Consider the following 24408-nt stretch of genomic DNA (forward strand, 5'->3'; position numbering starts at 1 on the left):
CATCATTCCTGGTTCAATGAGAAAATGGTCCGGAGCTCACAGGAGTGCACTATGGGGTTCCCAGACTCATTTCTGTGCTTTTCCCCCTTGCTGGCTGGGTGAGAGGAGGTGAGGCTGGAGGCTGGGAGTGGGGAATCCCTAGTAGGCAAACAAAGTTTTGACAATACATTAATTTAGATAGACAAGAGGGCCATAATGCTCTTGGTACCATAAGGGCAGGACATTGGGGGCAGATGCCCAGGATTCCAGTTAATGGGCTATGCACAGGAGAGGGGGGAGCCAACAACAGACTTTAGTTTTGCATTATAACCTAAGACTATTAAGTCTACACTCTAAAATGACTTAACTGTACCACTGCATAATGGCACATTTTGTCTACCATTGAAACCATGATCAATGGGTGTTCAGGGAGCCTTGAGATGGTCCTGTGTATTTTTCAGGTGTTGGCATAAATGCAGTTATAAATGATTTACTATCTGTTGAGCAATGGAATTGCACTTCTTGAAGCGGCAACTTTTCTGCTACTCAGCAATTCCCCCCACCCCCCAAACCTGGAAACTTCCCTAGCTCAGTTCAAAATGAAAGCAATGTATATTTCTGAAAATATACTGTTTTGCAGTGAGTTCAGAAACCCTTGGCCAGGATTTACAATTGCAACAAACAAGCTCTCCCAGTCAATCAGACCAAACCCAAGGTGGAAACCCACAACCAGGAGCAAATGCAAAAGATAATTATGACTTCTACTAAGATGTGTAGAATTTTATTAATTGATAAGTGCTAAGTGCTATTACATACAAATACAATATAAATTCAGTTCTACACAATAAATATCTAAAAGTCCTACAAAATATCCACAGTCTATAATAAATATGATTAAACAGGCAGCCAATAAAGTCTGTTCATGGTGGCATGGATGATTTTTTCATGCCACCATGAACTGATTTTTCCATGCCACCACGAATGGCATTTATTGGCCATCTGTTTAATAATATTTATTATGGATTGTGGATATTTTGTAGGACTTTTAGATATGTATTGTATTTATATTGAATGTATATGTAATAGCTCTTAGCACTTATTTGAGGGGAATCTATTCCTACTTTTAGAGAGCTATTCCATATGGACTTGATTGGCCTGTGGTACTCTGTGACAAATGCCAACAGAATCAGCTCTCTCACTTTCTGACTAGAAGTAAAATTACCTTGTTGATAATTTTCCAGAAAATGGCACAATAATCTCTGGTGTGTTGATTTTATCAAAACTGCAATGACGCTCCCTCAACATTTGGTGAGCCTGCAGACACAATTTACAGGGACGGGTTCAAGCTGCAGCAAAGCATAAATAGGTCCATTATGGATTTGGCCCAGATCAGTATCCTGCTACCAGCATAAAGAATAGGGAATGGTGCCTTCAAGCAGCTAGTAATTCCCAAACTATTAAGATATTTGGAAAGAAGCACAAAGCTGTCATTCAACAGGAGGGAAATACTTTTTTTCTTATGGTTGGGGATAAAGAAACACTTCAGAAAAAGTTCTTGTACTGTGCGTGGAAGGATAGAGGCTTGCAAGCTTGCACACATGAGAGTTTCATTTCATTTTATTTATTTCCTTTATAAATACTCCCCTTTTCTTTCCAATGAGAACAACATCCTGACAACATTCTCTCCTTCTTCAGGAAAGTTCCCGCTCTCCTTGATTTCTGCAAACTATGCAAGACTGACTTATTCAGGAGGGCTTTCTACTAAGATTACAGGCCCGTGTCATAAGAAATAGCTCAAAAGAGATACCTTGGTAAGGGACAGGGACTATAGACTATTGGGTACTGTCTGCTGATGTAGACATGTTACTACTGGGCAGTTTGATGTTGCTAAAGATGTTATGTTAATTAATTAATTTAGTTCAGAAAGGTTTCATCTATGTGTTCAGGATTAGGACTGCCAAATCCCCCAGTGGGGGTGGGGGATCCCCCGTTCCCACCCTCTGCCCCCACCACTCATCTGGCTGGTGGGGAGGAAGGGTGGAGGAACAGGCCTCCTAGGCATGTTCCTGGAGTAGCATGATAACATTCCCAGGGGTGACATCATCAGGCAGGCCCTAGGAGCACTCCTGTGCTTTGCACTGGGCTGATTTGGGCCCCAAATGGGCTGAATCAGGCCCAAATTATCCTGGTGCCAAGTGTGGGAGCACTCCCGGAAGTGATGTTATTGCACAGCACTGTGTGCACAAGGGAATCAAGAAGGTAAGTGCTTCCCCCCACCCCAGGAGAGTAACAGGACTTGGCAACCCTCATTTGGCTTCATGCTGGTTTTCAAATTTCTGGCTACCATACCTTATTGTATTAGTTTTCATTTAATGTCCCAATTTTTGATCATATTATATTTTTGTTCTGTGAATGTCCTAACTATTGGTTATATTATATTCACTTGTAGTATGTAATCCACCCTGGATCTCAGTGAGAAAGGCAGTCTATGAATGGATGAATGGATGGATGGATGATGATGATGATGATGATTTTTATTCTCACAACAACTCTGTGAGGCAAGTCAGGCTGAGAGGATGAAATTGGCCCAAGGTCACCCAGCAAGCTTTGGTGACAAAGATGGGACTCAAACCTGAGCATTCCAGATCCTAGCCTAACACTCTGACCACGCTGGTGTATCACTGTCCACATAGCTCATCATCTATTCTGTATGAGGACTCAGTGGTAGAACTAAGATGTGGCCATGAAGAATACGATATAATGCTACTCCTTCATGCACAGTATACTGCCAAAGACTGTATAGGTAAACTTCATCAGTGATTCTCAGTCGTGGCTGATTAGGCATGTTCTTACCTATCATCTTCATTTTTTATGATGCCACGTACCTATGGTGGTGGGCACAGTAGCACAATACAAGAAATTATCAGGCTGCTATAAATAAAGTACTTTCTTTTTGGCAGGATGAGTGTTCCTTCCATAGATGGCCATTTCCAGAGGGCATCCAGGTGGCTGCTCAGGACTAACAATGCAATCCTAAGCAGAGTTACACCCTTCCAAAGCCACTGAAGCCAATGCAAGTTTGTTTAGGATTGCATGGTTATCTGTTCCACCACTTACAGATGTTAATTAATTCAGTCATACATCCTAGTGCAGGGCTCTCCAATATGGTGTTCACAGGTGCCGTGTTGCCTACCGACACCTTTCCTGGTACCCACCAAGTTTTTTTTAAAGTGAGCATGGTTAGATGTGGCTTTTGCCCAGCAGGGCTTCTGATTGGCCATTAGAGATCTGATTGTCTGTGTATCTTTAAAAAAAACTTGATTCAGCAGCAGCTGTCCCCACAGAACAAGAATCTCTGCTGTGTGACTGTAAGTAAGCTGTGTGTATGCAAGAAAATTTTTGAAACAATATGCGCTTTCTGTCTGAAATGTTGAAGACTTACTACTGGAGTTATGCATGACCTCTGACATTTTGTGGTTGGCTCCGCCTCTTGCAGCAGCTGTTTGGAGTTGTACCCACCACCCTGTGTGAGAATTCCAAGGGTTCCTGCTGGCTTAGAAAAACGGGGGACCCCATCTTACTGTATCTAGAGATCTCATTTCATTTTGCACTAGGTTTTACATTTTACTTATCTAACAACAGTTGGGAGTGTCTCATACTTACAAACTGATCACTTTTTGGATTGAGCCTCTCTGTAACTCCCCTATCCGTGACTTAACTTCCATGTCATGTTGGTGGCATTTTCCAAGTGCCTTGATTAGGAGTGGAGAAGGGGCATGAGTATAGCCCACCCCCACTCCTGTGGCAAATAGTGTGCCTTGGGCTGTTTGGGGTCAGGAAAGTGACACGTAGAGGAGAGCTCCCCCTATGCCATGGTCCCAGTCTGAACTGGAACCCTGCGACTTGGGAAATGAGTTCCCAGAAGAGCGACTTGTGGTTGATGGTCTGCAAGTTAGGTTGAGGAACTCAGACCCACCCCATGAAAAATCATAGTTTTTAGAAATTTATTTATTTATTTATTTATATTTATTTATGTCATTTATAGTCTGCCTTTTTCACTGAGACTCAAGGTGGATTACATAGTGTGAGATTAATATAATTAATATGAAGGACATTTCCATACAGTGGCAAGGACATTTCCATAAACAATGCCATAGGGTAAATAAATACAAGTGTACAAAAACATAGCATTAGCAAGGATCCAATACAGAATTGAAGAAATGCTGAAGCAAAATATATTCAATTCTAAGGCTGACATTAGACAACATGAAGCATGGGTAGTATAAGAGTACATATTTAAAGCAGCAGATAATATATAAGGCAACATAGTGTTGAAGTCTATGGTCCCTAATAGAGATGGGCATGAAACAGGAAAAAAAACGAACCCTGAGTTTCATGGTTCGTCACATTCCACGAACCAGAACCACGAACTTTCATGAAATTGTTCCGTTTCACAAAATGATTAGTTAGATGCCAAACTCACAGGGAGACTTCAAAGGCACCCTCACCCAACAACCTTCCCAGTAAGAACAAGAGCAGAAAATAAGCAAGAGTCTTTTCAGTCTCTTTTGAAGTAGCAGCAGATCCAGCCAAAAGCTCCCAAATCCATTCTCTCTCACTCCAAATCCCGGCAATAGCTCCTTCCTCTCTCTCTGTCTACTGGAACTGAAAGCAGGAGGCACAGAGCTGTTGCCTTATATAAGAAACACTCACATAGAGCAGAACAGGAACTCTCTGGTTGGCAGACAGACCTGCCTAACAGGGTTTGGAGAGATGAGATTGGTGTACCCATGGCTACAGAATGCCCATCTCCCCCCTGCTCGTTGCTCTCATAGAACAGAATGGGAGATCTCAGGTTGGCAGGGAGAGCTGCCTGTCAAGGTTATGTGGGCTAAGATTGGGGTTTCCATGGCAACAAAAGGTCTGCAGACATTCTGGGCCTATGTTGCCTAGGGAACCAATGGATTGGCACCAGCCTGTCTGGCATCACAAAGCATTCACGAATTGAATGAATCAGCCCCCAAAGTCCTGGATTTCTTGAAAAATGCGGCCCCACGAAACACATTTTCATGATACACAAATTGACCCGACTCGTCATGAAATTTGATTCGTATTTCGATTCATGCCCATGTCTAGTCCCTAATTCATTAGTGAAGCAGCTGCGACCCCCTCTCTACAATACAGCCCTCCTATCTGAGTAAAAAGCCTTTTCGAATAATTCAGTTTTGCATTGTTTGTGGAATGCCACAGTGGAGGTTTGCCTGACCTCCTCAGGCAGGCCATTCCACACGGTAGGGGCTGCCACAGAGAAAGCCTGTCTATGGACTGCTGTTGATTTCACCCATGTGCAGGCTGGTACCTGCAGGAGACCCTGTTCAGATGAGCAAAGCTGCCGTGGAGGGACATAGGAAGGGAGGCGGTCCCTGCTTTTCTCTCCAATGGGGACTGAAAGTGGCTTTCCATTCTCCTCTCCTCCATTATATCGTCACAACATCTCTGTGAAGTAGGTGAGGCTGAGAGTGAGACTGGCCCATGGCAGAGTGGGGATTTGAACCTGGGTCACCCAGATCCTAGTTTGTCACTCTAGCCATCACAATGGCTCTCTAATGTCTAGTTGGACCCTTTAACATGACTACCAATCTAGAACTGTTAATCCAAAATTTAGAATGCAATCAAGTTGATCAGATTGACGTTTAGTCAGATGGCTTAAGTTTGGGGTAAGGAGATGGAAATACGTTTGAATTCTGCAGCGCGGCTGAAAAATGTTAACGTGTAACATTTAAATTTATATTATATAATTTTTCCCTTGGATACTCAGCATCCCCTGCTCCTGTTTTTTTATTCTTTTGCCTTAAAAAAGGTTTCCCTTTAATCATCAAAACATATCACATGTGACTTTTTTTATGGATAAGCTTTGTTTACGCTTCTTTTGTATAATGTTGCTCCTAAACCAAATAACACTATTTCCTTGTGAAAACACATGAAAATTATTATTAGAATAAATGGCTGTAAATACTAATAAATAATAAATAAATACCACCTATTTTATGGGATCATTCCCATAAAAGTGCAATGTCTGATAACAGGAAAAAACCGGAAACATTTTATATACATATCAGATTAATCAAACTCTGGGCTCCAAGAATAACTTTATCAGTAAATACTACCTGAAAAACAACGTAGCTTTTCTTGATGTTGTACACATTTTGTACCTCATGTATCCTGCATTTTTGTCATGATGCTTTATTAATTATTCCATTATATTATGGATCTTTGCCAGTTATTTTGAGCCTTCTTGCTCCCAAATCAAGCAAGAGGTGTTCTGACCATAAATTCCTAAAATGACATTTCAAAACCTGTTTTTCGTAACAAGTTTCTCAAAATCTGTTAGTCTTAAATCTGTTCTATTGACCGTGTTCTAACAAAGTGTAGGACATTTTCCAGAACAACCCTTAGTTCAAGTGCAGTGGGTCTGTTGGCTGCCTAAGTTCATGAATGAAAAAGTTCTCTCCCAAATGATGGAACAAAAAGCCCTTTCTGAGCACATTTTTCCTGTTTGTCGGATAAGAAAACAAACCCGAACCCAAAATTATTGCCTGTTTTTGCATTGATGTATGTGATATCCTTATCTACAATGCTGTTTTCCAGAGTGTTTCCCAAAAAGCCTGCAAACTTATGTGTTAGAAATGCAAGTCCGATCACAGAATATTAAAGGTCTTTTCAGTGTAACGTGGCCACTACATTTATTGAATTTTGCTTGACTATTAGATGAATCCAGTTTTTGAAAAGGAGCATTTTATTTATTTTTTAAGCATCAACTTTGGAATACATCGAAAAGTGTTTGGAATTAAAAGGGTTTCTGTAAAAGCAAGGAGCCCAACAGCAGAGTTTCTGCAAACAAGGCACTTTTAACATCTGAAAGAAGTGTTAACACTTTATTTACATTTAAATTAAAATGGAAACTTATTTATATGTTATGTTTCTGAAAGGTGTGTGGCACATCTGCAGAAGCCTATTGTTTATTCATGCTGTAAATCCTTTGAAATGTGTTAAAATGCTTCCCACTCATTATAAAAATCCTGCCACCCATGGATTAGGACTTTGATGTCACCAATCCTGCTTCAAAGGGTTCTTTCAATGCCATTAATCACCGTTTAGCCTCTGAAGATATGTAGCCAGAGAAAACATTTGGACATCTTGTGCTCTACTCTCTACTTAAAACTTTGAAATATATCAGGAATGGTTTGCACATGCATCATCTTCATCATTTCCGTTCCGTCTTTCCAAGCTTTTCTTTTTTAAAAAGGCTCTTTCCTCACACCACTTTTATAAAATCTTTTTTTTTTAAATCCACCCTAAATGAAATGTTGACAATGATAATTCTTTATACATGTCAACAAACTGCTTAATGGATTCTCAGCATTTATCACTGTGGGCATGAATCTACCAAAGCTGAGCTCCTCTTGATTTCAGTGGGACTAATGATAGGGTTTCCAACGATCTGGAGAAAAGAATGTCCTGCTTATTTAAAAAGGCTGAATGGGATATTATTTAGCAAGAGGTGTTATTTGCCTGAATGATATGAAAAGCTCCAGATACCTGTTTCCACACATGTACCCCTGTTAAGTAGGGTTGCCTGGTCCCCTCACCCTCTTGGTGGGGGTGGGGGGAAGGTACTTGGCACTTACCCTGTGCCTTGCCCATGATACTTTTGCATGCACTCCTAGGGCTGGCATGATGATGTTAGTTCCAGGAAGTGATGTCATCATGCTGGCAATGGGCATGCTCCCACGGTTTGAACAGGGCTAGTTCTAATCCACATGAGCCCAAAATTGGCCCCAGCAAAGTGCAGGTGCATGCCCACAGCCAGCACAATGATGTCATTTCAGGAAGTGACATCATTGCACCACCACCCCTTGGAGCCAGTGGCAGACAACCTCCAGGGCATCTGTCACCTCCTGCTAATCGCTGGTGGCTCGGCATATAATGGGGCAAAGCCCTGAGAATTTGCTCGCCACTGGCAGGCACCTGGGTACCCTAGTTAATGGGACAGGGCATTTTTTCTCCAATTGTTGGCATCTCTAATAAACAATTCATCCCTCTAAGCTCATCAGCGTCTTGGAAGGGTGCAGCTCTACTGAGGATTTTAAAAAATTCATTTATGCCCCACCTTTCTCCAAGTTGATTTACATATTTCTCCTTTCCTCTCTTTTATCCTCACAACACTGTGAGGTAGGTTAGGCTGAGAGTGTGTGACTGGCCGGAGGTCACCCAGCAAGATTCCATAGCAGAGAGGGGATTCATATCTGGTTCTCCCAGATCCTAGTCCAACACTCTAACCACCACACTATTAAGCACACGTTTAGCTCTCCTTTTGTAACCAACAACACTTAAAACTGCTGAACTTTGATATGATTATGCCCATTAATTCCCCGCCCCCAATCTAGGCAGTCTCTGAAATTGGAGAGACTTAAAGGTCATGCCTTATCCTAAGCCAAATTCTACAAATGTCAGCCTCCTCCTCCAGCCTAAATTAACCTGTCAGTGTGTGCCACATTCACTGGGACCCATCGTGGCTGAAGAGTAAGCAAAGCTTTTTACACCGGAAAGTTTTGTCATGTCCTCATCACCTTTGGGTCAGAGGATGAATCAGGGTTCATGAGAAGTCGTACTTAGTAGCTGTGTTCCTCTTCTTGCCCACAAACTGATTCTTTGAAAAATGCTTGTAAATGTTGATGACCAGAGAACCATTGTCTGGGCCTTTGTGCAGCTTCCTGAACTCAGGTTCTCCGACATGGGCCATTTCCACACTGCTTACCTAGTTCTGGAAAACAGCGAAATCTCACGAGAAAATGCTGTTATCGCATCTTTTCGCACGATAACAGCGTCTTCTTGTGAGATTTCACTGTTTTCCGGAACAAGGTAAGCAATGTGGAAACAGCCCAGCTTTTATTAAGCCAAGATATGGCAACCTCTGGAGGATCAGTTAACATGATTCCTTTCTTAATGTAGTGCAGGGGCCTTTTTACACATCAAGCAAAATGAGATGGTCAATTAGTCAGGCAGCATCTGGGCTATTATCATTCAGACTCCTCTGCATGTTTGTTTAGGTAAAACTTTTTATGTTTTTGGAAGTCCCCAGTGTGTGTTAAAACCAGCACATTGGGGAATGGTGTATGTAAAACTTTTCCCTTGATGTTGTCTTGTAACACATACAGGCAGATTTTTTACTTGCTGGGCCGTTCCAAAAATGCAACCCCCCCCCCCACATCTGCCCTCTGAAGTAGTACAGTCCAAGAATTCTGCCACCTCATTCCACACACTTTGTGATTCATTTATGCAAAAGTCATCCCATGCATGCATTGTGATTCATTTATGCAGAAGACACATACATACATCATGTGTGCTGGCCTATTTGTAGGTGGCTTTAGGTGGGAGCGTGTTACTAGCATGCTAATGTCACATGCAAAGGCATAAGCACCTTTAAGCATGACTGGCTATGTGTGGAATGCTTACATGGGTATCTATGTCTCCCATACTGTGTAAATCAGACCTAATGGAACAGTTTGCTTTATTCCCACTTTGTGTGTGTGTGTGTGTGTGTGTGTGTGTACCATCAAGTCAAGCTAAGACTTATGGTGAACTCATAAAATTTTCAAGGCAAGAAACCTTTAGAGGTGGTTTGCCATTGCCTGTCTCTTTGCAGCAGCTCTGGATTTCCTTGGTGGTTGTGGTATGTTTATTGTATGTATGTAATGGAACAGTCTGCTCCTCCTGTAATATCTGTGTGATTTAGTTTGGTCCTATTGGATGGAGCTCTAGTTTCAGTTTTCCAGTTTTGTATGGCAGCTGAAGTTGTCAGTTGTTGGAGTTATCTTCTTGCAAATAGACAGCTGATATTTTGAGCCAGTTTGTCTCTGCTGAATGGATCTGAGGACGAGTGCCCGAGTAAGTTCTCTAACCTGGGAACCCAAAGCAAAAGGGGGACATTACAGTGGTCTCCAACCCAAACACTGACCAAGGACAAGTCGGCTTAGCTTCCAAGATCTGACAAGATTGGGCTACCTGGACATGGCATTCCCACCTTTACAGAAGTGTTTTTAGAGGGTGGCTTGTATTTCAAAACATGATGGTTATTCAAAGTATGGTCTGAGTGATCTAATCTAAAAAAGAAGCTAGTTAAAGATAAATCTAGGACAAGAATCCACCATTTTCTTGAGCCTATGGCCAGTTTTGGAGGGTTAAGAATGGGGAGTGAGGGAGCACCATGAAATGACTGCCATGGGGTGCTGGGGTGAGTCTCAAAAAGGGCAAATCCACACGCCCTTGGCGCGTCCTGGCGTTGCGCTAAATGTTCACTAAACACCCGGAAGTATAGCGTCTTTCTAGCACGATTTCAGAAATCGTGCTAGAAAGACGCTATACTTCTGGGTGCTTAGCAAACATTTAGCGCAACGCCGGGACACGCCGAGGGCGTGTGGATTTGCCCATAGTTGAGAGCTTGCAAACGGAGCATCTTTCTACAATGAAATTTCTGAATGGGTGCAGACACAAAGGTGGTGCCTCCTGGGTTCTTCTGAAACATATCTTGCTCCACTGAGAAGGTTGAAAGCCAGGGTTGCCTTTTGCTTTGAGAAAGAGATGCTTTGGGGAAGGAGAAAAAAGGCACAAGGAAATGCACTCTTGGGCACCATTGTGCCCATGGTCACCATGCTGGAGATCGCTTTCCCCTATTTATGAAGCCCTTTCATATTTTAAAACTTCTTACTGGCACAGTGAAAGAAGGCACTTTGTTTTGGTAAAATGTTAATCTTCATTTTTTATCAGTAAATTAAGGTCCATGTAAGTGTGTGTGTGTGACAGAGAGATGAATTCCCTATCCAGTCTGTTCTACATCTCATCTCTTCTATGCCTAGAGAGAGCTCTGGAACCTGCTGTCAAAGACCGCCCTATTCTTTCTAGATTCATTTATGCAGGATACACCAATTTCCTTTTCTTGCCTTGTTATTCCAACCATTTCTTTTCCAACTATCCGGAAGCCACGAGAAACTATCTGGTATCATTTATGTCGCTGCTGCTCAGGCAACTTTCCTGTCTTCCATATTTTATTTTTCATCATCTCCTTGCCCATTGCCTAAATTTTTGCCTCCGTTTCTCTCTCTCTCTGTATTTTAAAACAGGTAACTTGGCGCAGACGAGAGCTAGAGTGACAGCAGCATCCAGGTCTTTACCCCCACAACTCAGTGCTGGCCGCATCAAGGTAGGTATTCTGTGCTTTTAATGCCTTTGGTAACCAGTTGGAAAACAGATTCTTCACTAGGAGGCAACATACCAGACCTAGAGTGGATGTGACCTCACAATACTGTGTTGTATTACACAGGATCGGGTTGCTGGGGTGTACAGCAGCTACTGGGGTTAGCAACCTTCAGATGGGACTTGGACATCTCCCAGAATTACAGCTGATCTCTAGACTATAGAGAGCAGTTCCCCTGGAGGAAATGGCAGCTATGGAGGGCGGACTGTATGGCATTATACCCCACTGAGGTCTCTCCTCTCTCCAAACACAACTTTCCCCAGGCTTCACCCCCAAATCGCCAGGAATTTCCCAACTCTTCTAGAGATGTGAAAAGTGGGTCATTGGATAACCGTATCAAAGTTAGATGAGCAGAACTAGAACTAGAAACATCTATTAAAGATCCCTGGCCCTAGGGAGGCCCTCCTGGCATCGACCAGGGCCAGGGCTTTTTCAGTCCTGGCCCCAGCCTGGGGGAACGCTCTGTCCAATGAGAGCAGGGCCCGGCCAGATTTATTAGCTTTTCGCCAGGCCTGTAGGAGCTGTTCCGCCAGGCATATGGTTGATGCAAGGCGGTGCCCCCTAGCCGGGGGAGTATAGCATATGCCCTCTCTTCGAGTGACACCTTCCATCTCTCACATATTTCCCTGCCAAAATGCTCTGGAGACGGCTAAAAAGGTGGTCGTCCAGATTATATGCCGCTGTCTCTCTCTCTCTCTCTCTCTCTCTCTCTCTCTCTCTCTCTCTCTCTCTCTCTCTCTCTCTCTATACACACATACCCATACACATACACATACACATACACATATATATGTATGTGTGTGTGTGTGTGTGTGTGTATATATATATGTGTGTGTGTGTGTATGTATATGTATATGTATATGTATATGTATATGTATATGTATATGTATATGTATATGTATATGTATATGTATATGTATATGTATATGTATATGTATATGTATTTTAATCTATGGTATTTAAGGTGTTTTATGTTTTTAAATGGTATAAATTGTGAAATGTGATTTTAAACTTTGTTGTAATCCGCCCTGAGCCTGCTGAGGTGGGGACGGCGGAATATAAATTGAATATAAACAAACAAGCAAACACTAAGCCTAGGAATTCTTCACCAAGTCCAGATCTGCAACCTCTTCTTCTTCTTCTTCTTCTTCTTCTTCTTCTTCTTCTTCTTCTTCTTCTACCCTGTTCTCAGAGGGTCAAACCCAGGGGTCATTTCATAGAAAAAGAGCTGGAGGAACTCATTAGCACAACTCATTAGTATAACTCATTAGCATATGCCACACCCCTTGCCATCACCAGAAGTGTGTCATAAGCATGACTGATTTGCGTATGACTGATTATCACACTGGCTAATTTATGGAGCCATGGATGCGATTTATTGAATTTATTTTCTTTGATATATGGTGGCCTGAAGAAAGACATTTTAGTCTGAAACGAGCAAAGAAAAACTGCCGGCTCGTACTCGTTGCCATCTACCTACCTACCTCACCACTTATCTGCTTCAAGCACTGTCTTTTTGGAAACGCATTTACGCCATTACTTATTGTGACCAAGACTGGCTTTCAATTGGAATCTCGGCTGGTGCCTCCACACAGCCAATTGCTTCAAGTGCTTAATATGTACTATACCACGGCTTGAATCTCCTTGAATTATATTCACCTATTGTAGTGAAAGATTGACCTTGACTGGGATTCTGGACGCTTATGGTGTAGCGATTGTGGAGTTTGTAATTGTAATATTGTGAGATATACATGTAAATTGCGATCACCAGAAGTGTGTCATAAGCATGACTGATTTGCGTATGCCACACATTCTGACATCACCTATCCTGGCTGTTTTGGACCCAATCCTGGCCATTCAGGGCCAAAATTGGGCCCAAAATGGCAAAAAGAAGCTGAAAATGGCCGAAAAGGGGCCCAAAATTGTCAGGATTGGGCTGCTGCTAAGTGGGAGAGTGATCCACCACCCGTCAGAGGCCCGATCCAGGCCATTTCGGCCCCAATCCAGGCTGAAACGAGCCCAAAATGGCCGAGAGTCGAATGGGCGGGGACACCTGACATGTGACCTCTTTGGGGAACTGCCGGAACTGCGTTCCTGTGCGTTCCCCCTCGAAATGAGCCCTGGTCAAACCAGAAAAGATGCTGGCAGATCTGTGACTGGATCATCCCAGTGTTCCTTAAGTCGAAATACGGTTATCCATGAAAGGCCCCTCATAGGATCACGGGCATGGTGAAAGGGAGAGGGGAAGTTTAACCTTTCCCTCCTGCACAGTTTCCTCAACTGAAACAGCCTGCTGTGTGCAGCTGTTAAACCTTGACCAGGAAAAAAAACAAGCACGTCTTTTCCCCTTTTCGGTTTTGCATGTCTTTTTCCTTTTTAGATTTAATAACACTTGCGGGGAAAGGGGTCAGAAGCTTTCTTGATGCCATAACTTATCAGGATCAGTCTCTAGAAGTTCACCAGGCCAGACTTTCCAATGGAATGGGTCGGACACAGTCCTCCTTCCCAGCCATGTTGTTCTATCTTCCCTGTGCTTGATGTCCAGGAGAGAGGGTAGAAAAATAATACATGACAATTTGTCATGTGCTGAATTTCACTGGATGTTATGGTGTAGGGAGGAACTGGATAGAAAGTTGCTACTTTTGGTGTCACATCTGTATTTTTATAGTCCCCTTCTGCCCCCAGAGGTTTCCCTCCAGGTCATAAAATAGGCAGCTTGACAAAGTAACAGAAAGAGGTTGTATGGCAGTCAAACTCATTCTCTGATGATTGTGACCACCTCTGAGGCATTATTAATACTACTGAAGCTTAGTATGTTTGTGGTGCTTTTAGTGTTCAAAGCATTTCACAAGCGTTATTTCTGTAAACTTTACAATAGTCCTGTATAGTAGGCCAGTACTATTATCATCATCATATTGTAGTTGGGGAGGTGGGGTGGGGCTCAGACACCGACTTGCCAAAGTCCATTTGGGGAACTCATAGCGGAAGCTAAGCTTCAAACAGGGACCGCCCAGATTATGGTTCAACCACTACACAAACTCCAGCAATTCCCCTTTGGGTACTTATTTTCAAACAAGAAAATAAATAAATGCAACCTGAATTTTGTCAGCACCAAAAGCAGACATCCAGCATGCTTGTTCCATCAATAACCTCAGCCTCTCAAATTGTTTCCACTTTCAGATTCTAACAACCAGAATCCAAAAAATCTTTCTCTCTGTCTCCTCTAATGCAAAAAATAGCTAGAGATGTTCCAAAGTCCTGCCTGCTTAAGAGAGTTCTGAAATGCTTCCTTCATATCCTTCCCTGTGGGCATCTCTGCAGTTCTAAGCAGAAGATTGATATTTACTTGGTCATGTGACCTCTTGAAATGTTTGAAGTTATCTGTGCTGATGCAGCATGTTTCTCTTTGTGCTGTATTAGAGGGATTTCTTTTAACCGTCTCAGGGAGAGAGAGAGAGAGAGAGAGAGAGAGAGAGAGGCTTGTATTTTTCATTTGAGATGCATGCACAAATCTGAACATAAAAATAACACCTCTTACAGATTAAAAATACTTTTCTGACTCTCCTTGCATGCCATGAAATTCTGATCATCAAATCAGTTTGTCCCCTCCCTGACTCTGTTCCTCCCATAACTGCTCCAACTCTGCTTTAGTAGTTCTTTCTTTTCCTTTCTTGTTTTGCATGCTGTCTCCCAAGTATCTTCTCAAGGTAAGGCACATAGAATTACTGTTTTGAGAACAGCAATCCTTCTTCTGCCTCTGCTCGCAGCCTTTTGAAAATCACAGTCTAGCACGATACAAAGACCATGGCGCGTAGCACAGGTGGCAGAAGCACTGTACTCCGGTTCAAATGTTCATAGTTTACACAAATGCCACCTGTTAACAGCAGATGGTAAACTGCCACAGAGCATTCTTGAGTGCTAAAATGTTACTAATGTGCCATGTGAACGGGGTGGGGGGGGGACAGATTGTTTCCTTTCATTTTGTCAAACTGTCATGCAACAATACAAAGCTGCTTTGGATTGCTAGCTATGGGGCTGTTTTTTTTCCTCCCCTTCATTCACAAAGTCAGCTTTGATTTTTGATCAAGAGTAGCTGTAGTGACAGCATAATTAAGACACATAAGGAACAATATACTTCCTTTCCTGCGTACTGTGTCAAAATGCTAAGATGGCTTTTCTGGGTAAAGCAGTTGCAATTTGGCAGCATGACAGCCAACACCGAGTAATGAAAAGCCATCCCAAATAGTTAAAAGGAAATGGCTTTAGCATTCTGTAAAAAGGAAGCTGATGCCTGCCTCTTTACTGTGAGTGCAATCCGCAGAGCAGTCTTATAGAGCTTGGGCCCATATGCCTTGAAACTTGGCCCGAGGGTCAGCAGGGTAGGTTGCAAAGTTTTATTTTTACAATTTATTTTTATCCTGCCTTTCCTTCAAGGAGCTGAGGCTGGTGTATATTGTTCTCCCCTCTTCCATTTCTTCTTCACAACACCCCTGTGAGATAAGCTGATAAGTTGATAGACTGTGATTGGCCCAAGGTAACCCAGTAATTTTCATGGCCTGGCAACCAGTGACAACTTGGGGTGTGGGGGACACAGGGGCACATCACTTTGTGTGTGCCATGATGTCACTTCCAGGAAAACTTGAGTGTGTTGTCAGGCAGCTCTAGGAATCACCAAAAACTCTCTGGTAAAACCATAGAGCTTCTGGAGCTACCTACCAGAGCATTCTTAGCTCTACAACATACAGGCTCATTTGGTATCATCATATGACAAACATTTGTTATTACAGCTCACGAACAACTCTGGCTGTGTGTACTCATACTGATAACCAGTTTACCACATATCTGTGCCTGATCTGTTGCTACAGCCTATCTTTTGAGTTGCCAACTCCTCTTTGGGAAATTCCTGGATACTTGAGTGTGGTGTTTGGGGAGATGTGTTCAGTAGATACCTTAGAGATTCTGTGATGCCTTAGAGATACCTTAGAGAGCTGCTATTTCCTCCAAGAAAAATGATCTCTGTAGCTTGGAGATCAGTTGTAAATTAGGGAGAACTCCAGATTCCACCTTGAAATCGGTAAGTGTCCCTTCCACTGGATACAATAACTGAAGTGTTCTGTTTTACCTTGTTGTAGTTTGGTTCACTGTGAGGAAAACAATGAGGGGGTGTTATGCATGACAATCGTATCTTACTGCAGTCCCATGTAGAGATACAAAATTTCTGGATATTTTGAAGCCATGGGGGAAAATGGAAAGTTGTGGAAAATTGAAATATATTCAGTACCAACTTCACTATCAACCTAAACTTATTTTACTGCCTTAACAACATAAAATTCTTCATTTAGTTACTGTATAAAATTGCACTATTTGACATATTTATGGAAGTGTTAAAAAGAATATGCATTCTTTTTGTACGAGCAAATCTTCAGATATAGTGAGACAGAGGTCCGGAACTGCTGTGCCCTGTGGAGCACATGTATCTTAATCTTTGCTTTCTGACAGGTAGGAAGAAATAAAAGTTGAAAATAGAAAATAACTTGGTTGTAAATGTATTGTGTTGACAGAAAGACTCTCATCTGGTGACAAGAGGATTACCAGCATATTGGATATCAAGTTAAACATTAGAAAATTGAAAACGTTGAGCTCTTTAATACAGATTTATCAAACACATTGTAACATATTTATCGTTGCCAAAAATGTTCACATTTAAACAATAAACATATCCTTGAAAATGCATTGTACATGTCTGTAGGATGACAACAACAACAACAACAACAACAACAACAACAACCACCGATTTATATACTACCAGGACAACTTAATGCCCACTCAGAACGGTTTACAAAGTATGCCATGATTATCCCCACTAGGGTTGCCAGGCCCCCTCGATCTCTCAGCGGGAGATTGCAGCCTGGCTCTTACCTCGTTGGAGTGGGTGCGCGTGCGCAAAGTGCACACGCGTGCTCCTGCAAGCGTGATGACGTCACTTCTGGGAGTGACGTCATCACGCAGCCCCCATTTGGGCACTGATTGGGTCTGTTGTGGGCCCCTGTGGAGAGCAGGAACGCTCCCACGCCCCACAGGGGCCCACAACGGGCCCAATCCGCACCAAAACGGGCCCGATCCGTGCCTGTTTTGGCACAGATCGGGTCCGTTTTGACATGGATTGGGCCCATTTTGGACCCCTGTGGAGCCTGGGAGCGTTCCTGTGCTCCACAGGAGCCCACAACGGGCCCAATCCGCGCCAAAACATACCCGATCCGTGCCAAAACGGGCACAGATCGGGCCCATTTTGGTGTGGGTTGAGCCCGTTGTGGGCCCCTGCGGAGCGCAGGAACGCTCCCGCACTCCACAGGGGCCCCCTGTGGTCAAAACAGGCCAAAACAGGTCTGATCCTGGGGCTGCTGTGCGCGGGGGCGCTCAGCACCACAGGGGGTGCACATGGAAGGTGCGTGCCCCCCCTGCTGGCCAGGTAAGTGGGGGTGGGGGAGGGAGGGGGCGGGGAATCCCCTGCCCCCACTGGGGGTTTGGTAGCCCTAATCCCCACAACAAAACACTCTGTGAGGTGGGTGGGGCATACAAATTGGCATTATTAGTTGCTGTTCATTGTATTATATGAACATGTTCATGCTACACATTTTGCGTGAGTGAAACTTTATCTTCACTCATTCCAGAAAAGGAATGATTTCATATAATCTTTCCCCCTGCAATGCACCCCAAATTTTCCAATTGTTCCAAGAATATAGAACACACGCCCCCCCCCCCCCCAATTCTCTAGGGTCTTTTTCTGGGCCTCCACAAATCTAGTCCCATGTATTAATGACACTGTGATCTCATCATTCTCATATTACTTGGGAGCGTCATTTCAGATTTCAGTGGGAGGAGATAAGTAGGATAGCTACACATATGCTACTTGTCCATTGTTCAGCCTGGTATTTTAAGTGTTTGGGGTGAATGTCATTTTTATATCTAATAATAGTACAGCAATGCTAGCATTAAAAGATAAACAGCTGTTTCCTTTTTTTGGTAGAATTGTTTCTTGGGCATTCCTGTTTTGCTGTTTGTCACTGTCATGAAGTGGCTGTGCCAGGAAGGCCTCAGAAACCTGTTAGCGGTGAGAGTAGGCCTGCCTACGATTCCCAGGAGCCCTTGGGTCGTTTTGGCATCCTTTTTGGCCAATCAGAACACAGGGGGCTAGTGCTATATAAGTCTGGGAGGGGAAAAAAGCCTGTGTTCTTTCTCCCAGGGAGCAGGAGGTTTCTGTTAGGGAGAGAGGCCCTCATCCAGGTGGGGTGGGAAGACAGACCTGGCAGGCAGAGGGACAGTGAGTTCAGTGGCACTAGGGCCTTTTGTTTATTTTGCTTTCACCCATCTATTGTTGCTAAGGCACCTGGCTTGCTTGCTTGTTTGTTTGATATTAACTGACCTCCTTGTAAATAAATCCTTTTGTTTGTTGTTACTCCGCTAGGTCCTATTGACCAAGCTACGGAGGTCAGAAGGGTTGGGAGGGTACTCTGTGCCTTCCCAAGGGACCCTAAATCCCAGAGTGGTGGCAGCATAGGGTGGCTCACCCTACCTGAGGCATGACAGTAGCAATAGCCACTTTGATCATTCAGCATACAGAACCAAGAAAAGATTTACAACTCATTCCGCCCCAGATATTTGGGACCGGTAATGTAGGTGTAAACCCCCTAGCAAAACAAGAACATTTCATTACATTTTTTAAAAAGTCTGTAACAAACCCCCACCCTTAACCTTGAAGCCCAAAAGCTAGCCCAAACAATTAGTCAAAACTCTTCTAAAAAGTGTTCAGGCTTTGAATTTGGAAAGAGTGTTCCATCACTGGGTGGGGGGAGCCACTAAGAATACATCAGTTTGCATCCCTGCTATCTAGACATAATGTACACACTGACTCATAGTGTCTTGTTACGACCTCTGAATCAATACAAGGTACATGCAGATAAGGTGAATGCCAGGCAGATGCTCTTGGAGGAAGAGACTCTGCTCTCTGCGTAGGGCAGGGGTGAAAGTAACTTAACAGTCCAATCCTAAACAGAATTGCATACTTCCAAGCCAATGGGCTTAGAAGGGTGCAGCTCTACTTAGGATAGCACTGCTAAGATTCTTATTGGGACTATATCTCATGGGGATCTCAAAACAGAAAATAGGAGGTGCTGATTTGGTCAGATCCAGAGATGTGGCTTGTGCCATTTTAAAGCCTTAGGGGCACAATTTTAAAATGCTGTGAATAATAACATTCGATTTATATACCACCCTTCAGGACGACTTAACACCCACTCGGAGAGGTTTACAAAGTATGTTCTTACGATCCCCACAACAATTGCCCTGTGAAGTGGGAGGGGCTGAGAGAGCTCCAAGAAGCTGTGACTGACCCAAAGAGTGGGGAATCAAATCTGTTTCTCCAGATTAGAGTCCCTCTGCTCTTAACCGCTACATCAAACTGGCTCTGCACGCCAAGCTGTGAGCACAGTGGAACTAGGCACTCTTGTTTCTCCCCTCCACACCTTTCCAAGTGCTGAAAGAGCCACCCCCTCCTCCTGCGGCAGTTTCAGCACTTGGAAAGGGAGAGGGACAAGAGCACCTTGTCCTGCTGCCCTCACAGCATTTAAAAATTGCCCCCCCCCCGTTACGCTCTAAAATAGCGGCGGCAGCCTCAGGCCCAACCTGGAGCGGCCATCACATCTAGTTGTGCTCTGACACTTGATGCAGGGACTCGTTAGAATGTAGGCTATTTAATGATGCGGTGGCAGTGCCATCCTAACCAGATTTATAGTATTCCAAGTCCACTGAAGTCCGTGTGCTGAGAAGGGTGTCCTTCTGCTTTGGAATATGCTGTTTATGTGGCTTAGGTAGCACATGGTTGAGAACCACTAATATAAGCAAACTAAATAAATACATATTTTCACGTACCTCTGATTTTGTGCTTTCAGGTTGACACTATGGAAATTATGAGACATCCTGAGGAAACAACCAACATGAAGAGGCAAACTGTGGCTTCATATTTTAGGGTAGTTATCTTGTGATTTTCCTACTGGTGCTATTCTGTTGTGATTGTCCATGTAAACTTGCCAGTGTACTGGGTGCTGCGTAGAACATGTCTGATACCTTTCTAGTAGGATTTCCGGAGATGGGCAAGAGAGGAATGGAGAAACAAGTTAGGAAATGATATAATCATTACAGTTGGGAAGAATCAAATGGCAGCGAGAGATAAGGTGAGGTGAGATTAGGAAGAATGGGGATCAAGCGGTTTCAGTAAAAGTTTTACTAAAATAATGGTCTCAAGCAGAGAAGAACCACCCTAAAATGAGACCTTTTGCATAGAGATAAGGGGTGGCAGTGGTTCATATCTGGAGAAGGATTCACCTGGAACATTTATTTATTTACAAGTTTTGTGCCCCACCTTTTTGCCCCATCAGGGCCAGCAAGGTGGCTAATAGTTAAAACAAGCATTTTAAAACCACATCATAAAAACACTTAAGACCCAAACTAAAATGCATATTTAAAAGTACAGGCAAAAAACCCTCCAAAACCCTAGGACAGAAAAGTGGGATCACTGACAAAAAACAAAAAAACACCCACCGGCAGAAGACTGACACAAGGAGAGAGAAGAACATCCCTGGGAGGAGAGCTCTATAGTTCGGTTGCCGTCACCAAGGAGGCCCTCTTCTGGACTGCCTCCTGCCTCATCTCAGAAGGTGACGGCACCCAAAGCAGGGCCTTGGAAAATAAATATAGTTGTTGGATAGATTCATATGGGAGTTCCTATAGGAGTAGGAGGTTCTTCAGGAATGCTGGTCTCAAGCCATATAGGGCTTTCATGTTAAGCACCTGCACCTTGAATTGTGCTTAGAAACAAATTGAGAGCAGGTGTAAACTGGCCAAGAGTGAGGCACTCCAGTCGGTATCCCAGCTACAGCATTATGTACCAACTGTGTAGAGCACATGGCAGTAATCTAATCTAGATGTTATGATGCCATGCACTGCAGTGGCCAGATCTTTTTTGTACAGGAAAGTTGGTTAATCAGTTGAAGTTGGGAAAAGACACTAGTGACCACAGCTGACACCAGCTTATCTAGCAACAGGCCCAGGCACAGGAGCATTCCCAAGCTATGGCCCTGTTCCTTCAAGGGGAATGCAACCTCATCCAGATTCTTCAATTCCCGTCAGACCTCCCACCTGCCAGCAGCACTTCCATCTTGTTGGGATTAGGCTTCAGTTTATTAGCCTGCATCTCCTTGCAGTGCAATCCTATACAGAGTTGTGTCTATCACGTTTTTATCCCACCCTTCCTCCAAGGGCCTCCAGGTGGCATTACATGGTCCTCCTGGCCTCTGCTTTATCCTCACAACAACCTTGTGAGGTAGGTTAAGGTGAGAGAGAGTGACCAGCCCAAGGTTACCTAGTGAGCCTTATTGCTGAGTGTGGATTCCCAGTGCTAGTCTGGCAATGTAACCACTACACCACATTGGCTGTCCATGGGCTCAGGCTGGAGTGACTCCGCATAGGATTGCAGAGGTATGTTCTGATACATTTTTTAAAAATTCTAGTTTATTTTCAGGTTTGTTGGATATTGTTTGTCCATGCCCCTTTTTCAGTGGGATGTGACTCGAAGGGATGGCATACACAGAATTTCATTTCTTCATCTATTCTTTGCACTCTTTTCTAAATTATCTTTCCATTTTGTCTTTTACTTTCTTAGTATTCTCTAATGGATCTGTTGTCCAAAATGGTGGTTGGGCAGCCTCATTTTGTTCGCTGCATTAAGCCCAATGATGACAGGGAAGCATTGAAATTTTCCCAGGCAAGAGTTTTAGTGCAACTGCGCTACACCGGTATTCTAGAGACCATCAACATACGTCGACAAGGGTATTCTCATCGCATTCTCTTTGAGGAGTTTGTGAAAAGGTAAGCAATTTTCTTGTTGGGCAACATAAACGTTAACCTTTGGAGTTTCATTCAATAGACTGGCTTAAAGTCCAATACATGCAGAGATCATATGATTCTTACAACTGTACTACCTGATGGTATTTATGGGAGATCACGTGTTTAAATGTTTCCCGTGTATAAAAAACAAATAAACCCAAGAATGATTTATAGTTTTTATAGTATGTCAAAAAAAAGAGTCCTGACAGCCTTCCCCCTGTGTGTTGTTATTCTACATGCAAGCAATTATTTTAACATAAGTGGTGTTTTTTAATGTTCAGAATCTTCCCCCTGTAATGTCATAATAGTTATGAAATGGGAAATTATCCTGCACTTTCCAAGTCCCTGCATCTCTGGCTGAGTGAACTGAATAAGCTTTGGACTGGATCTGCTTCTGGACCGGCCTGACTTTGGACCAAGCTACATGTTACAGCAGTCACAGGTCCAAACCATGGCCACCAACACCATTTTACAGGAGAGTTTAGACATTTAAAAATTGCAATAGGGATGCAGTCCCCCACTGCACTTTCTCAAGTGCCAAAACAGTCATGGAGGCTATTTCAGCACTTGAAAAGGCATGGGGAGGGGGGGACAAGATTGTATGCTGCTACTACATCAAGAGCCTGGTCAGGATTGGGCCCTTGCAGCAATTTTTAAACTGCTAAATTCTCCTCTAAATGGCAGCAGCAGCTACAGGCTGGACTGAGGCTGCTGTAAGATTTAGTTGGATTCTTTATGAATTCTGCCCCCACACACCTTTCTGTTGTATATATAAATTGACCAAACTGGCATACCCTTCCATACATCTCATGAAGTGATCTCTGATGCACAGAAGCATATGCTAGAATCAATTTGTTAGTCTTTAAGATGACAGTGGACTCCTGCTTTAGTCATCCACACAGTTTCCTCTTTTCTTCCTCTAGCGTCTTAAATTTTCCCATGCTGCAGTGATGGTCTGTAAGCTCCCAACTGTGGCACTAGTCATGAGAATTTCCCTAGCTGTGGGTACTTTTTCCTTTTGGGTTTCCTGTGCTCTGTAGTGAATTTTGGGGAAGCGAGGTAGGTGGGGTGGGGGGAATGCTTGAGCGCAGGTCCTGTCTGGAAATAACAGCGTCTCCTTAACCCATGATCTGTATAGACTGTAATTCAGTAGTAAGACAAATAAATACTGCATTTAGTATTTGGAGGTACTTAGTAGTGAAAAAACATTGAAAAACAGGTCGAATGCTAAACAGACTGGCGTTTCTTTGTTCCTAATCAAAAAAGCCATTAGGCAGGTATGAACAAGAGTTTCGAAATGGCAGTAAATCTGAGGATATCAAAGATTTTTTTTTCTAAGCCGGAAAGTTAATTGGTATTTTGATCCGTTTGAGCAACTTAACAACAAAAATAGATGAACCAGCAGTTTTTGCTCCCCTTGATGTTAATAAGCAAATAGGTACACTTCTTATCTTCCTGTTCAATAGCAGCTGTTTTGTAAACTCTTAGCCGGAAAAAGGGAGAACAAAGCCATCAAAGGCAGGAGGAAACAGAAACCAGGGAGGTTTATCAGGTTGGAGGTAAACAAAAGCTAAAGTCTTGTTTAATGCTTCCCAGGCTTTTGTTCTGGAATTACTTCATGTGGCATCTCTGAAGGGTAGCTTGTTACTTGAAAACAGAAAGTTGCATCTCTACCAATTCACCCTCAAAATATGGGTCAAACTACACAATTAACAAATCAGGTCAGGGTTCTGCATATGTCAGGAGTGGGCTTTGCATGGAGGTGCGGCACATGCAGCCCCACAATGAGGCTTGCCGTATACTCGCTGGGGGAAGAGACTGCACTGTGATTAGCTTACTAAAAGTCTATTACAATAATGTATTAACATCAGCTGTATCAGATCATCATAGAACATACAGAACAATAAGGTTTAAGGGGAAACGATCCAACAAGACAGCAAGCAATTTATCTTTTCAATATCGCATATCATTCAAAATAAAATCCATACAAAGAACAATTCAGTTCTAAAGAGCCAAGCATTCGTAAACAGTTTTCTTAGAAATATAAAGTGCTAGTGCCTGTTCATTAAAGTGACCGTGCCTCACCAAAATCCAACAAAACATATGCGATACAGTATAGATACCAAAGGCAAATTCAAATTTCAGTACATTCATCAAAAGCACAAGGATCTTCA

At 43.1% G+C, this 24408-nt stretch overlaps 1 protein-coding gene across 1 annotated transcript in view; it reads left to right on the forward strand.

Annotated features, from left to right (window-relative positions):
* Positions 1–24408, forward strand: part of MYO3B (myosin IIIB) — a 307149-nt gene that overhangs the window by 158033 nt on the left and 124708 nt on the right. The window contains 4 exon segments of the mRNA XM_054972682.1: positions 11160–11238; positions 14979–15000; positions 20242–20319; positions 22011–22216. Of these exon segments, the coding sequence (XP_054828657.1) occupies positions 11160–11238; positions 14979–15000; positions 20242–20319; positions 22011–22216 (385 nt within the window).

The sequence above is a fragment of the Eublepharis macularius genome, chromosome 2 (assembly GCF_028583425.1).
Source record: "Eublepharis macularius isolate TG4126 chromosome 2, MPM_Emac_v1.0, whole genome shotgun sequence".
Classification (NCBI taxonomy): domain Eukaryota; kingdom Metazoa; phylum Chordata; class Lepidosauria; order Squamata; family Eublepharidae; genus Eublepharis; species Eublepharis macularius.